The 14971-nt window shown below is 58.6% G+C and overlaps 1 protein-coding gene across 1 annotated transcript in view; it reads left to right on the top strand.

Moving 5' to 3' along the window:
• The window catches only part of LOC143844965 (plectin-like), a 148113-nt gene that overhangs the window by 9086 nt on the left and 124056 nt on the right, over nt 1-14971 (top strand). Inside the window, 1 exon segment of the mRNA XM_077352856.1 lies at nt 392-587. Within this exon segment, the coding sequence (XP_077208971.1) occupies nt 392-587 (196 nt within the window).

Raw genomic sequence — 14971 nt, 5'->3', positions numbered from 1 at the left:
GGCAGATTGAATTTGCTCCTGTGGACGCGTTGTTCAGGGCGGATTGTGTCCCTGCCAAGCTGGACCCTGCTCTGAGGAGTGGCCCTGGCTTGGCTCACTTTCCCAAGACGCCTGTCTCTGCTTATGGCGTGGGGGGGGGGGGGAGCTGGCTGTGGCTGCGGAGGGTGCTGGGGTATCCCTTTCGGAGTGGCCATCCCCCTGTGGTTGGGAAGGGTGCCAGGAACGGGGGCTGCCTCTGCTGGACCCGTCTGCTCTCGGGTCACCCGTTGTGGTGTGCTGCTTGGTGTGGGTAGCTGGATCCTGGGGAGCTGGGGGTGGCCCTGGCAAGGTCCCCGGACGAGGGGCATCCACGGGGCACTTCCCGCCCTGACTCAGTTGCTCCCTCTTGCAGGAGGTGATGTCTGCCCCACAGAAGGAGAAGTCTAGGTCGATGGAGGAGAGCTCCAGCGGCAGCAGCGGCTCCCCCAGTCCCGGCGACACCCTACCCTGGAACCTGGCCAAGCACCAGCGCACCAAGAGGAGCAAGTCGGTCGCCGGCAACGGCACCGTCCTGGACCCCGCGGAGAGGGCCGTCATCCGCATTGCCGGTAGGCACCGGGGGGGGCAGGGGGGGGCCAGGCAACAGGGCAGCTAGACCCTGGTGAGGGACAGCTGGGGGGTGCAACGTGGCCCGGTTGGCTGGCGGCTGCCTGTGTCATGTTCCAGAGGGCTTGTTCATGGGGGGGGGGGGGGCGTGCCTGTGTCTTTGCTGAAGGCCGTTGGGTGGGGTTGCTCCTGCCTCACTGAGGGGGGAGGGAGAGAGGGCAGGATGGGGGGAGCTGGTGCTTGGCTTTTGTGGCCCTTTCCTGCTTGATGGCCACTCTGGGGTCAGGGAGACACTTCTTCTTCTCCCCACAACAGACCCCCTAGGAGGGAGGTGGGGCTGAGAGAGTCCTGAGATTACTGAAGAAGAAGAGTTAGTTCTTATATGCCGCTTTTCTCTACCTGAAGGAGGCTCAAAGCGGCTTACAATCGCCTTCGCTTTCCTCTCCCCACAACTGAAACCCTGTAAGGGAGTGGAGGCTAAGTGAGCCCTGATAGAACTGCTTGGTCAGAACAGCTCTATCAGTGCTGTGGCAATCCCAAGATCACGCAGCTGGCTGCATGGGGAGGAGGAGCGGGAAATCAAACCAGGCTTGCCAGATTAGAAGTCTGCTCTCCTATCCACGACAACAAGCTGGCTCTCTTGATACCCCTGTGGTTCCCTTCCCACTCTGTCTTTCTATGAAAAGGGGGCTGGAGCCATGAGGAGTTCTGTGCTGCTCCAGGGCTGTGCCTGAGAAGCTGGCCAGGCGGCGGGGGGGGGCGGGGCGGACCCTGAAAGGCAATTTTCCTGTGGGCAGCCCTGGTCCTCCAGCTCCCAGGGCTCGGCCTTGGTGCTTCCAGCCCAGCCTCAGTCCTGCATCTTGTATTGAGGCGGACAGACAGGCAGCCATGACAGATCGTTTAAGACTGGGGCGAAGTGAAGCCTACGTCCAGCCCCCCCTTCCCCCCACCAGCTTCTGGTGTAGTGGTTTGGTGTAGTGGTTAGGATTTTGGTGTAGTGGTTATGAGTGCGGACTTCTAATCTGGCATGCCGGGTTCGATTCTGCGCTCCCCCACATGCAACCAGCTGGGTGACCTTGGGCTCGCCACGGCATTGATAAAGCTGTTCTGACCGAGCAGTAATATCAGGGCTCTCTCAGCCTCACCCACCTCACAGGGTGTCTGTTGTGGGGAGAGGAAGGGAAGGCGACTGGAAGCCGCTTTGAGCCTCCTTCGGGTAGGGAAAAGCGGCATATAAGAACCAACTCTTCTTCTTCTTCTTCTTCTTCTTCTTCTTCTTCTTCTTCTGCGTTTTGGACCTTTTGAAGTAGAATCCTAGAATCCTAGAGTTGGAAGGGACCTCCTGGGTCATCTAGTCCAACCCCCTGCACTATGCAGGACACTCACAACCCTCTCGCTCATCCACTGTCACCTGCCACACCCTTGAGCCTTCACAGAATCAGCGTTCCTGTCAGATGGCTCTCCAGCCTCTGTTTAAAAATCTCCAAAGATGGAGAACCCACCACCTCCCGAGGAAGCCTGTTCCTATTCCCCAAGGTGCTCCTTGAGGGACAGTGCACACCCCCCCCCATCAAAGAACAGGCTGGCTCTGCAGTCTTCAGGTGGCTTCTCCATCCACCAAGATCCCCTCAGCTTTGTCTGGACCGTGGGTCTCCTGGCCAGCTGCTGAGAAGAAACAGCCAGTGGGTGTCACCTGCAGATGGGTGCCCCCCAGCCCCCTCTCCCTGCATGATGGTGGAGCCCCCAGCAGGACCTTTTGGAAGTGGCTGGTCAAGGAAGAGAGCCCCCCCCCCCATGGTCAGTGGTCGCCAAAGTGGTGGAGAGGGAGGGGCTCCCACCTTCAGGCCAGAGCCAAAGATGCAGGCCTGCCTATGAACCAACGGTTCCCCCCTCTCAGGCATCCCAGCTGGCACAGGGTCACCCTGCCCCCTATTCCCATGGGACATCCCCCTCCCTTTGGTGTCCTTATGGAGGGAAGGCCTCGGCCTCTCTGCCCTGTTGCTGGCCACTTCCACAGGAGCTGGTTGGCTCCAGGTGATACAGGATCCTGGCCTAGGTGGCCCCTCTCACTGGTCTGACCCAGCAGGGCTCTTCTGGTGTTCCTGGGTCTATCTGAAGGGGAAACGGCGTAACTGGGGAAGTGCTAGTCAGCTGCTTCTACTCCTTCCTGCAGAGATTTGGCCCGAGACGGAGCCTTCCTGAAGGACTTTTTTTAGACTTGTAAAGGTGTGTTGTGTGATCCCTCTGCAGCATTACTCATGCTTGAAAATGTTAAAGGCGTAGAAGAGACTCAACCACAGCTCAGCCTGTCTGTCTTTAGGGAGCTGGGGAGGGAATTGCCAGAAGAGTCTCTGCAAATATTGTTTTGGAAGACATGGCATTATTTGTATGCAACATTACCCATGGAGGAGCATGGTTTTGTCTTGGAGAAGACAAAACTACCCCCCACCCAAGCAAGGTAGCCAAATCCTAATTGTCACCTGAGAACCTGTGGAGTCTCAGTTCGCATCAGGTGCAAAGGAGAAACCTGGGCAGCAATGGAGAGAAGGTGGATGCCGGAATCTCTGTGGGGAAGGACACCCAGCCCTATCCCCAAGCCGATTGTGGGCGTGAGAGAGGAGGAGAGCGCTCCTGACCCTGCCCTGGAGGGGTTCTGCACTCCAAAGAGCGTGTGGCCCTCGGGCTGCCTGGTCTGGAGAAAGCAGAGCCAAGAGGGAGCCTCAAATATGCGCCTAATGCTCCTCCTTCTAGTGCTTGGGGTCTAGCAGAAGTGTCTGGACAGTCCTCAAGGGCAGCCCTGCATTGGATGCCATGGCAGTAGACTATCCTTGAGGTGACAGTGCTCATTGCCAAGCTCAAAATGTGACTAAAGTGGGGTGGGGTGGGGTGGGGGTGCATCTCTGGTTCTGCCTTCTGGCATCCCATATCCAGTGATGCATCCAGAGCTGCATCAGCCAGGCATGCTGGGCGCTCCCTTCCATGCAGAAGGGGCGGGAGGCAGTCTCGGGGGGGGCAGGGCAGGGCAGGGCAGGGCAGGGCAGGGTGGCCAAGGCCTCCCCGCTGGTGCCTTCCAGCCCCCAAGGCCTGCTGGCCCCTTCCAAGGTGCCCCTCCCTGCACCAGCTGGCAGAGAGTTCTGCCCTCCAGAGGCCCGGGAGCGGGTCGGCTTGAGCGGGCGCATGCCAGCTGTGGGGGTGGTATTTGCTGTTGGGGTGTGCGAGTGTGTCTTTGCTGGAGATCTCTCCCTGTCCCGCACCTGCGGTTCTCTTCCCATCCTGGGCAGGGAGCCAGAGAAGTTTCCTGGCTGGGCTGGGCAGGAGACTTTGGCCGGATCCCAAGACGTCTCCTGCCCGGAAGGCCTCCTTGCTTGCTTTGGGCTGTGTTGGTACTTTGGGCCCGGCTCAGCTCGCCTCTGTGCCATGGCAGCATGCCTTCTGCCACTCCCTGAGCAGGGCGGGACCCTTGGGTTTTTAAACCACGGACAGCTTGAAAGGGGGAATAACCAAAATTCCTGGAAGACAGACCCTTAAGTGGCTGTTAGCCCTGGGGGACCCTCCCCATCCAGAGGCCATTGGGGCCAGGAGGCACATCAGGGGAAGGCCTGGGCCTCTCTGCCCTATGGTTGGCCCTCCAAGGAACTGGCTGGCCCCTGGGTGAGGCAGGGGAAGGCTGGACTGGAGGAGCCCTCCCTGGCCTGAGCCGCAGGGCTCTTCTGACGCGGCCCGTGGCCTGTTGAGCAATGATCATCCATGGCCAGCCCTGCTGTTTGGGACCTCCGAGCTTGCGTGTGCGTGTGCGTGAAGATGGCCTGTGCTTGGCTGAGCTTGCAGGGACAGCAGCCTCCACCAGGGGGCTGTGAAGTACTGCTAAGTTTGCCTGCGTATGGGGGGGGGGCCCTGGAAGGCTAAAGGGGGAGGGTCCGGCCCGCTTGGCAGGCAGTGGGGAAGGTGGCAGGTGGCCCTCTTTGGGTGGGGGCAGGCGAACCGCCTGCTCCAGCACGCCAGCCCCTTTCCTCGTGTCTGTTCCGGATCCTTAATCTAAGGCTCTGTGTGACCCACTTGCCTCGATGCAGGAAGGAACAGGTGTCCTGCTGGGTTAGACCAGGAGGCCCCTCCAGTCCACACCAACCTCTCTCCTGGGGGGCCAAGCAGGCAAGGCCTTCCCCAGATACCATCTCCCAGCCCTGGAGGTAACCACCCTGGCCAGGTCTGCTGCCAAGAGGTAGGGCTTAGATGGCTGTGCCCGACACAGATGGAAAAGCGCCAGGCAGGCAGGTGGTGTGTGTCGGATGAGCTGCATCAGGAGCTGGGAGGCATGCCCACTGTCTCTCTGCAACTGACCCAGCCTGAGGACCTTTGGAGAGGCGATGACCAGAACTGCCCACAGGACAGCCAGTGAGGCTCTCCCAGAGCTCTGTCGATTCCTTGGGGGTGGGGGTGGGACGGTGATTCCCCAGAAGTCCTGCCACCTGCTCTCTTTCTCCATCTCATCTGATGAGTTACCTTTGGCGGGCTTTGGATCCTGCGGAGCATTCTGGAGTCATACTGAATCCATACGTCTCCACGGCAGGCCAAAATCTGCCCTCCACCTCTGGGGGGAGGGTGGGGACTCCGCAGCTGGCCATCCAGGCACAGTGGTCTGACCGTGGCCCTGCATCCAGCTATGGGATCCACCTCTATCCCAGCACCCAAGATCCAACCCTGGGTGTGGCCTGCTTGATGAGTGGGACCGGCGGCATGGCCACGGGGGCCACCTGACCCAGAGGACGGCCTTTCCGTGTGGACGTGGAAGTCCCCCCAAATACGGCATTTCCGCAGCCACTCGGCCGCAGCCTCTAGCAGGCGTTACAGGGCGCCTGCTGGTGCATTTGGGGGGCGCCACACCAGCCATAGGCGGCTAAGCTCTCGACCAAGCCCCCCCTCCCCCCCCAAGACACTCAATTCCTGGGACTGGTGCTGGGAGCATCCTGAAGGAGGAATCCTCCTGAGCCAGGATAGCCACCCCCCCCCCCGGCCCACGGCTCATGACTGATGAAGGACAGAGATACCTGGGGGGAACTGAGGGCGCCTCTTTCCCCCTCTGCCAGGCCACCCAGGCCCACCTGTTGGTCTGCAACGTACGATTGCCGAGTAAAGGTCTAATTATTGATAGACCTGGCATGACACAGCATCAGTGACAGAGGTGGGTCACAACCCGTGGCCTCTCCCTCTGCCTTTCTTGGGATGGGGCAGAGGTTAGAGAGGCCTGTCCGTATTTTGCGCAGAGTCGCCTGCTGTCTTTCTATTGCCCAACCTCCTCCGCTGCCATATCTGCCCCTACCCCAGATGCGAAGGATCCCCAGCCCCATTGGGCCCCCCTTAGACCCCGCCCCATTGCCAGTCTTCAGGGTGTCACTTCCCCCAATCATATGACTGACCGACATATGTCAGAACCCCCCGCACGTAGAAAGTTAGCCTGGCCGGGGAGAAGGCTTCTGGCCTGAGGGGGGCTGTTTCTTCCATGGCTGGCATCGCAGGGGGAGAGTGGGAGGGGGCTGTGTCTGGGGGGGGGGTCCTGTGCACCTGATCTTCCCGCAGAACAGCATCCAGGCCGGGGGGAGCCAGGACCCATCTCAGCACCAGAGTGACCTGGAGGGGTGTTTGTGGCCCTCCTCCCCTGCCCCCAGCTAGCATGAAGAGGAAGTAGCTAAACTCTTCCTCTTCCCTGAGGAAGAGTTCAGCTACTTGATTCTGCAGGTGGGCTTTGCTGTCTGGGGCAGGGTCAAGGGGCTTGTGGGCCACTCGACCGCCCGGGAGGGGTGCAGCGGTGGTAATGGGCGGGGGGTCATATAGTCCATGGAGGGAATTCTTCTTACTGGAATTGCAGGAGATAGTCCTGCTGGGAGGGAGCTTGGGAGCAGCCAAGAGGGGACAGGAACCAGAAACCTTTCCAGGTGTGGTCATCCTTCTCCTGGCCCTGACTGAAAACGGGCCCTGAGGTAGACCGTGCCTCCTGGGCCCATTTTCCGAAGGCTCCTGGTTGCCCCAGCCTACCCTCCCTCCAGGCTGATGCGGGGGGGGGGGGGGTATTGAGCAAGGGTGACCAAGTTGTGGCTCTTCAGATGATCATGGACTACAATTCCCATGAGCCCCTGCCAAATTGTAGTCCATGATCATCTGGAGAGCCACAGTTTGGCTGCCTTTGCAATAGGGACACAAGTGTCCCCCACGAAGGGGCAGATGTGTGCCTGGATTGCTGGCTGTGGTTCCCACTGCATGAGGGGCTTCCGGTGCCCCCCTCCCACACTGTGCAGACGCATGGGGGAGCTGTGAGGCTCTTTCCCACCAAACGCTGCATGGAAGGAGGGCTGCCATATCTGGTCTTCCCCTGGGAGACAGTGGCCAGAGTGCCCTTGGAGAGAGCCTGGAGGACAATGTCTGGCACAGGCTGGCCCTCCTCTTTGCTATTTCGGGTGATGTCCGGATTGCAGGGCCAGGACAGAGTCCGTCCCTGAAGGGCACGGCGGGGGGTGGCAGGTGGGATTCCACGGGGGTGCCCAGTAGATATGAGCCTTGCCCATCCTGAAGATACTGGGTAGTGGGGAGGGTCTGGCAGGCACTGCGATATGGGTTTCTGGGGAAGGAGCAGTGAAGGGCCCCCCCTCTGCCTGGAGGGGCCACATTACGCCCAGGAGAGACAAACAGACAGAGCCCCCCTCCAAGTGCTGTGAAGAAAGGAAGATGAACCAGGCCCCACCACAGTGGCTGGAGTGGCATCGGAGGACTGGTTGGGCCAGGGACAGCAGGGGCCAGAGCTGCCCTACGCCAGGGCTCGAGAGAGGGTGGAATTGACCCCCCTTTCCTGCCCTCCACCTTACCTGTCTTTTAATAGAGTAAATAGAATAAAGAAAAATAAATAAAAGCTTTTCTGACCCAGCAGTTAAATCAGGGCTCTCTCACCCTCACAGGGTGTCAGTTGTGGGGAGAGGAAGGGAAGGTGAATGTAAGCCAATTTGGGTAGAGAAAAGCAGCATATAAGTACCAATTCTTCTTCTTCAATAATATCAGGGCTCTCTCAGCCTCCCCTCCCTCACAGGGTGTCTGTGGTGGGGAGAAGAAGGGAAGGCGACTGTAAGCCCCTTTGAGATTCCTTTGGGTAGAGAAAAGTGGGATACAACAACCAACTTATCTTCTTGGCCTTCCTGGCTCTCTGGCTGGCTCTGAATGGTGGGGGGGATGCCAACTGTGTGCGGGGGTGGGGGGAGTGGGGGCAGGAAGGGCAGGGCGCTGGGTGGAGCTTGCCAGGTGACTCGGCTGGTCCAGGTGAGGACTCTGCCCTCTCCTTGCTTTGTGGCAGTGGGAGGCCCCGCCAGTCCTGACAGCAGCCCTGCCCTTTGTGTGACGTTGGAAGGGGGTGCCCTGGCTTCCTGCCACACCTAAATGCCCACTAGTAGCAGCTTCCAGGTGAGCAGGTGCTGCTGTGCTGGTGGGTGCCCTGCTCCTGCTTTGGGAGACGCTGACCTTCTTCCCATGGGCCTCCTGGGCTCACCGAGCCAGGCATCCTACTGGGGGTGGGGGGTGGGGGGCGCTGTTCAGGGGCTTGGTGCCTCCCCACGTCCAGAAACATCACTTGGGATTGCAAAGGAGGATCTTTGCTAGGACTTCTCAGGAGGAAGTCAAAGGGGAGATTCAGCTGAGCCAGTTCCCCCCAGGGTGCCTGGAAGTTCCTGGCAGTAAGTCTACTGAGGACCTGGAAGGCAGGCCTTGCTCTTGGGACGGGAAGGGCCAGCCTCAGCGGAGGAGGCCTGCGTGGCTAAAGGCTCAGGGAGCCCTGGGGGGCGGGCAAGCAGGCGCCATGGGAAAGGAGTGGCCTGGGGGCGGGAGTGGGGTCCGCATTCACACGAGAAAAGGCTGCCGATGGACCAATTAGTTGAGCAAAAAGGGGCTTTGAGGGGCAGACGGCTCCAAACCGGCTGACGGGCAGCGAGCCCCCTTCTCCTTCGGCAGGGTCAGGACCAGGCAAGGCCTTGGCGCGGGGGGGGGGGAGGGGGGACGGGGGGACGGAGCAGAGTAAAGCCATTGCTTTGCAGGGGAGGCAGAGACATTCTGCTGTGGTTTTCCTGAGGGTAATGTGGGGGGCAGAGCATGGCCGGACCAGCTGCATTCAGGAAGGGCATCTGCAGAATAGCCTCAAATCTCCTCCAGGACTTCTGTGTATTGGGGGGGGGGGGAGACTCTGTGTCTGTCTCTGTGTGTGTGTGGTGGTCGAGGGTCACAAAATTGTGCCAGGGGGGAAGACAAAGGATGGAGTGACCCCCCACCCATCTTCCGTCATATGAAAACTTGGTGTGTCTGGGGGGCAGCATCAGGGGAAAGCCTCCACTTTGGATTTTGGCTTGTTGGCCTTCCACAGGGTGAGGCAGGAGGATGGCTCAGGAGTGCCCTCTGTGGGCAGAGCGTGCCCCTTCAGGGCACCACCCAGAGTGCTGACCCTTTGTGGGGCTGGCCTCAGCTCTTGGAAGGGAAGGGGCTGCAGGAAGGGACTTGGGGGCTCAGAGACTCTGCTGGGATGTTCCCTGGAGCTCTTTGCTCAGGGGCCACCTTGGCCTCTAGACCCCCAGGGGAGAGAAGGGCAACGAGGAGCTGAGAAGCCAGTCCTGGGACCCCAGGCGAAGTCTGTGGCAGGTGGGAGAGCAGCCCCCTCCTCCCCCCGGAAGTCCTGGGATGGGTCCCTGCCGCAGCTCCTGGCCGTGGCCGAAGCCTGGCTCAGAGTGGCCAGTGGCACAGAAGAGGGCAGGGCTGGAGGAACTCTGCCCCCCCCCCTTGAGCCCTGGATGTGGCTTTGCTGCTGGGTGCTCTGCGCATGAGGGGTGGCCATGCGAGGTGTACCGGAGCCCCACACCCAGCCCTGCACACACTCCCAGCGGGGCTCCCTGGGGCTATTTTGCCTCCGCTTGCCTCAGCCCCAGGACAGCTGACTGCGGGAGGGACAGAGGGAGAGCACAAGCACTTTATAAATACCTGCTGGTCTCACCCCCGGGGGGGGGGGAGGGGGGCAGCCTGGCACAGGGAAGGCTCACATGTGCCCGTCTCTCTCCTCTGTCCTCTCCCGAGGGGGGCGGGGGCTCCTCGTGTTTCATTCCTGGTACTTGGAGCACGGGCCAAGGGCGGAGGCTTAGAGGGCAGATTGGGGAGGGGGCCCAGGCCCAGGCCCAGGGGAGAGTCTGGCGGGGGGTGCTCCTTCTAAGGGGTCAACCTTCTTGCCAGCCAGTGAGAAGAAGCCCATGGGAGGTGAGCCTGATGCCCCGGCAGTGACCACCGTTCTGCTCCAGGCTGCTCCCCTGACCAAGACCCGTCTGTGGGGAGGAGGCCAATGCACCCCACTGCCCGGGGGGAGGAAGGCGGGCAGGGTGGTCTGCAGTGCCCACCAGCTCCTCAGTTTTACCTTGGCTAGACCGTAGAACCCATTTTCATTGTTAAAGGTTCAGTCTAAAAGACAAGGGGACCTCTGAGCATGTGCAGCGTGTCCCACTCCACAGTCTGCCCCCAGGCCCCAGAGCATCCTCAGCACTCTGAACCCTCTCAGTTTTGTGCAGATCCTCCTAAGAGTGAGGCCTTCAGTCTGACCAATGCGGCATACAGCATAGTACTAGGACATCTTGCGGTTTTGAGGTGAAGCCTCTGTTAGAATCCTAGAGTTGGAAGGGGCCATACAGGCCATCTAGTCTGACCCCCTGCTCAACGCAGGATCAGCCCTAAGCATCCTAAAGCATCCAAGAAAAGTGTGTATCCAACCTTTGCTTGAAGACTGCCAGTGAGGGGGAGCTCACCACCTCCTTAGGCAGCCTATTCCACTGCTGAACTACTCTGACTGTGAAAATTTTTTTCCTGATATCTAGCCTATATCATTGTACTTGTAGTTTAAACCCATTACTGCATGTCCTCTCCTCTGCAGCCAACAGAAACAGCATCCTGCCCTCCTCCAAATGACAACCTTTCAAATACTTAAAGGGTTCTGCAAGTTCTCCGGAAAGTTCTTTGAGCACTTTTGGGTGCCTTTCATCTAGCCCAGGGGATTTGAACTCATCCAGTGCAGCTAAATGCCTCTCGACAACCTCTCTGTCCATGTTAACCTGCCACCCAGACACTATCCTTTGGCTACTGTCATCTCTAGATGTGCCTAAACCCTTTGACCTGTGGGAAAAAAACGATGCAAAATAGGCTCTAAGCCTTTCTGCTTTCTCTGCATCTTCCGTTAAAGTTTGTCCATCTGTACCCAACAGTGGGCCTATTGCCTCCTTTACTTTACGTTTGCTCCTCACATAACTGAAAAATCTTTTCTTGTTACAGTGGACTTCCCTGGCCAATCTTAGCTCACTCTCAGCTTTCGCCTTTCTGGTGACTGATCTCCAGTGTCCTAGTAGGTGCTCTTCTTTAGAGCTCTGTCCTTCCCTCCATTTCCTGAACATTTTCCTTTTCTTTCTTAGTTCCTCTTGAAGTTCTCTGTTCATCCAAATAGGCTTCTTAGATCTCCTGCAGTGTTTTCATCTTTCTGGGATAGTCATTGATTGAGCATGCAATAGCTCTTGTTTGAGTAGTGCCCACCCTTCACATGCTCCCTTCCCTTCCAGCATTCTCGTCCATGGTATGACACTCATGATGTCTCTGAGTTTATTAAAGTTTGCCCTACGAAAATCCAACATCCGCGTCTGGCTACAAGCTTCCTTCCCCCCCATCTCAAAAGGAATTCTATGAGGACATGGTCACTTCCCCCTAGGGAAGTTGATACAGCTCAAGACAGCATTTGCCTTTACTGTCGCATCCCACTGTCTGCTCCTATTTAGCTTACAGCCCACAAGGACCCCAAGATCCCGTTCACACACCCGGCTCCCCAGAAGGGTCTCTCCCATCCAGTGTGCATGCACCTAAATTTTGTGACCCGGATGTAGAACTCTACACTTCCCCTTATTGAATTGCACCTTAGTCCCATGTTCCCATTTTCCCAGCATGTTCAGATCTCGTTGGACCTCTGGGTTAGGAGCAGTAAAAAAGGTGCTCTGGGCTGATCCTGCGTTGAGCAGGGGGTTGGACTAGATGGCCTATATGGCCCCTTCCAACTCTATGATCCTGTGAGTCTATGATTCTAAAAAAAGGTCCGGCAGAACTTGCCCCCCCCCCCGCCCCCCGCCCGCCTGGGCCCAGGGAGCTTGTTCCCCCTGGGCTCTGGTGGAGGCCAGGCTATTCCTTTAGGGCCAGGATCCTTGGGTGGTGGGCGTTACTCGAGTGATCTGCTCTTTGGGGCACAGAATTACAGCTGCCTTCCAAATGACCGTCTGGAGAAGGAGGCTACTCTGGAGGGTGGGCTCCAAAGCCAGCCAGATACCCTGAGCAGGCCCTTCCCCTTCCATGCCCAGGATTAACCCCCAGGTCCCCAGCGTTGGCCTGCCACCGGAGGCTGGTCCTCTGGTCCTAGAAGCAGAGCCCAGAAGCAGGGTGCCTGCTGAATGGCCAGCCTGAGAGCTGGCCAGCATGTGTCTTCTTGGGCCTTGCAAGGTGGAGCCTTTGGCACACCGGCCAAAGGGGGCCGGAGAGACGTTGCCAGCAGCCAAAGGCTCAGCCGCCTGGGTGCCCAAGAGAGGCGATGGGAACGGGGAATTCCAGGCCGGCGCAGCAGGCTGCAGCTGGTTGGCGTTTGAGAGCTGTGGTAGGGGGTGGGGTGTCCCGGGAGGGAGCCTGGCATGCTGCCCACAAGTCCTCCCTCCCTTCCTCCCTCCCTCCGTTGGTAAGGTCTGAGCGGCTTCCCCCGGGGGAGGCGTGGGTGGCTGTGCCTTTAAGGGGTAGGGCCAGGCGGCTGGAATGTCATTCCAGGGTTTGGTTGGGCTGGGCCATCCAGGCTGCCTGCCTGCCTGCCTGCCTCCCTCCCTGGCCCTGCACACAGCCCCTGCCTTGGGGAGCGCCCCAACGCCGCCGCTGCCTGCCTGCCTGCTGAAGCCATGGCCACCTTCAACCTCAGCCTGTTACCTCCCAACCCCGAGGAGAAGGACTTCATCCAAGCCTACGAGGACGTGCGAGAGAAATACAAAGGTACCCCCTGGGCCCACGTGGCTGGCACGGGGCAGAGAGCCAGCCGACCCCATGCCTGCTGGGGCGCCCCAGCCAGCCAGCCCGCCAGCCTCTGCCGCTTTTGTCCTTAATAGGGCATTCGGACGCCTCTTGCCAAGGAGCCGGGAGCAGCCCTGGGGGCACTTCCCTCCTGTCCCGGGGGAGGAAGGACGTCCGGCTGGGAGAGGTTTGGGGCCCTTTGGTTGCTGGACGGAGAATCTGTTTCTGTCCTGAATCGAGGAAAAGGGGTGCTGGGATTTTATTGGGGAATTGAGCAATTAGCCCTGGAGGTGACTGGCTGCAGTGGTGGGGAATGCACATAAGTGGGGCGCCCTTGCGTGTTTCAGGGGGGCTTGCTCTGCGGCTCTGGAGGGCTGCCTTCTTGGGGTCCCCCCCTCCACTGGTTTGTTGGCATTGATGGGAAGGTGGCGCAGAAGGGACCAATGTGTTCTCGGAGTCTTCAGTGGGGAGGAGGGGTCCTCGGGTCTCCTCAAGAACAGCAGAAGGGGGTGGTTTGGGGTGGGCCCAGCTCCTTCTAGGGGGCATGGCTCAGCCTCTGGGGCCAGGGGCTTCTGCGGGCAGGTGCTTGGAGGCCTGTAGGGATTATTTTGGGCCTCTCCTTTTGGAGCTGTGTTCCCCCCCCCTGCCAGGTTTGATTGGGTCGTCTTCCTCCTGGGATGTTGGGGGGTGGCTGAAGCCCAGCCTTCTGGCCTGATGCTTGGCTGCTCTCCACTTTTGGTCTCCAGGGCCAAGGCCAGTTGTGAAATGTGACCATATGTAAATGAGCAGCCCGGTCACTGCCAGGCTCTGGCCCCCACTGAGAGCACTCTGCACATGCGTAGAGACCCCCCTGAGAAGAGCCTCTGTTGGCTGAGGCCTGACGTGGCACATTCTGTGAGAGGGGCTGCCTTGGGGAGTTCAAGGGGGTGCCCTCCCTCCCCCTCCCCCAGAAAGCGTCTGAAGGATCCGCTGGGAATCCACTGGATCCACTTCTTCAGCTCAGCCCCTTCCTCTGGCAAGGGCAGGAAAGGAGGGCCCAGGCCAAGCCTCCTGTGAAAAGGAGCAGGTGGCGGGAGAGGGAAAGAGACCCCGGAGTGTCATGGCCAGTCGGAGGAGAGGCGTGCAGGCGAGTTGGGCCATGCTCAGCTCAGGATTTGGGGGCAGAGCCCCCTTTGTGCACCTGATGTGGGGGGTGCTGCTGGAGCGAGTGGGGGGGGTCATGAGTCCTATGGAGGCAGGGCTGAAAGGGGTTTGGGGCCTTTGTGCATTTGCTTGAACTGTGGGATAAAACTAAGGCCATGGCCGATGGTGCCAGTAAAGGACAAGAGATGCTTTATTACTCATCTAAAGCCCCTGGCAGGCTTTGGGGGACGTGATTCTCACCAGGCCTCTCGCCTGCCCCTTCTTGGCCCAGTGATGGAGAGAGCAGTAGGAGTCCAGCCCGGGGTCTGTTTGGATAACTTATCTGCACTCGATCCTTTTCGGTCTGGCTTCAGCCAGGCCATGAGACAGAGGCCGCCCGACAGCTTTAGCAGACGACCTCTGTCAAGTTCTCTGGTCCTCTTATTGGATGTCTTTGTCCCCTCTGACACGCCAGATTGTGCCACCGTGATGAGGTGGCAGAAGGAGGCATCGGGATGGGCACTTGTCAGCCTCGAAGGGCTGCTGTCACAAAGGCGTTGTCATCCATCTGGAAACTCACCTGCAGTGCTCCACAATTTGACGTCACTTCCCCCTTTGCCTTTACTGCCGCATCCCACTGTTTGACGTTTTATCTCCATACTGCAATCCCCACCTCATCAATTTGTGATCCAAGAAAAATGAATCCTTGGACACATTCGATCTCCACTGTTGTTGTGACAGGTCTGTTTTTTTGCAGTGGTCTTTAGTTTTGTCTTTTTAGTGTTTAAGGAAAGGCCAAATTCCTTCCTTACTTACTGTAATTGAGCTGTGTGATCAGTGGTTCTGGGCCTTTGTTTCTGACCGGAGGGTTGTCATCAGCATCCCGAAGATTATTTCTATTCCTTCCATGTTAATTCCACTATTTGATTTTGTCAGTTCTGTCTCTCTCATAATGTTCTCAGCATAGAAGTTAATATCCAAATCAAGGTCCCGAATCACTGCCTGGCTGATGTGGGGAACTGAAACAACATGAAATTAAACCCTGAAAAGTCAGATGTCCGGGAAGGCAGGTGCTCTCCAGGGTCCACCGTGGCTCCATAAGCAGTTGTCAAAAGATTTGAGGAATAAAAAAAGAGTCATTTAGGAAATGGAAGGAAGGCCTTATTACCAAGGATGAGTATAAACA

This window comes from Paroedura picta, chromosome 9 (assembly GCF_049243985.1).
Source record: "Paroedura picta isolate Pp20150507F chromosome 9, Ppicta_v3.0, whole genome shotgun sequence".
Classification (NCBI taxonomy): Eukaryota; Metazoa; Chordata; class Lepidosauria; order Squamata; family Gekkonidae; genus Paroedura; species Paroedura picta.
The sequence above is the reverse complement of the archived record's forward strand: the minus strand, read 5'-3'. Positions and strand labels throughout refer to the sequence as shown.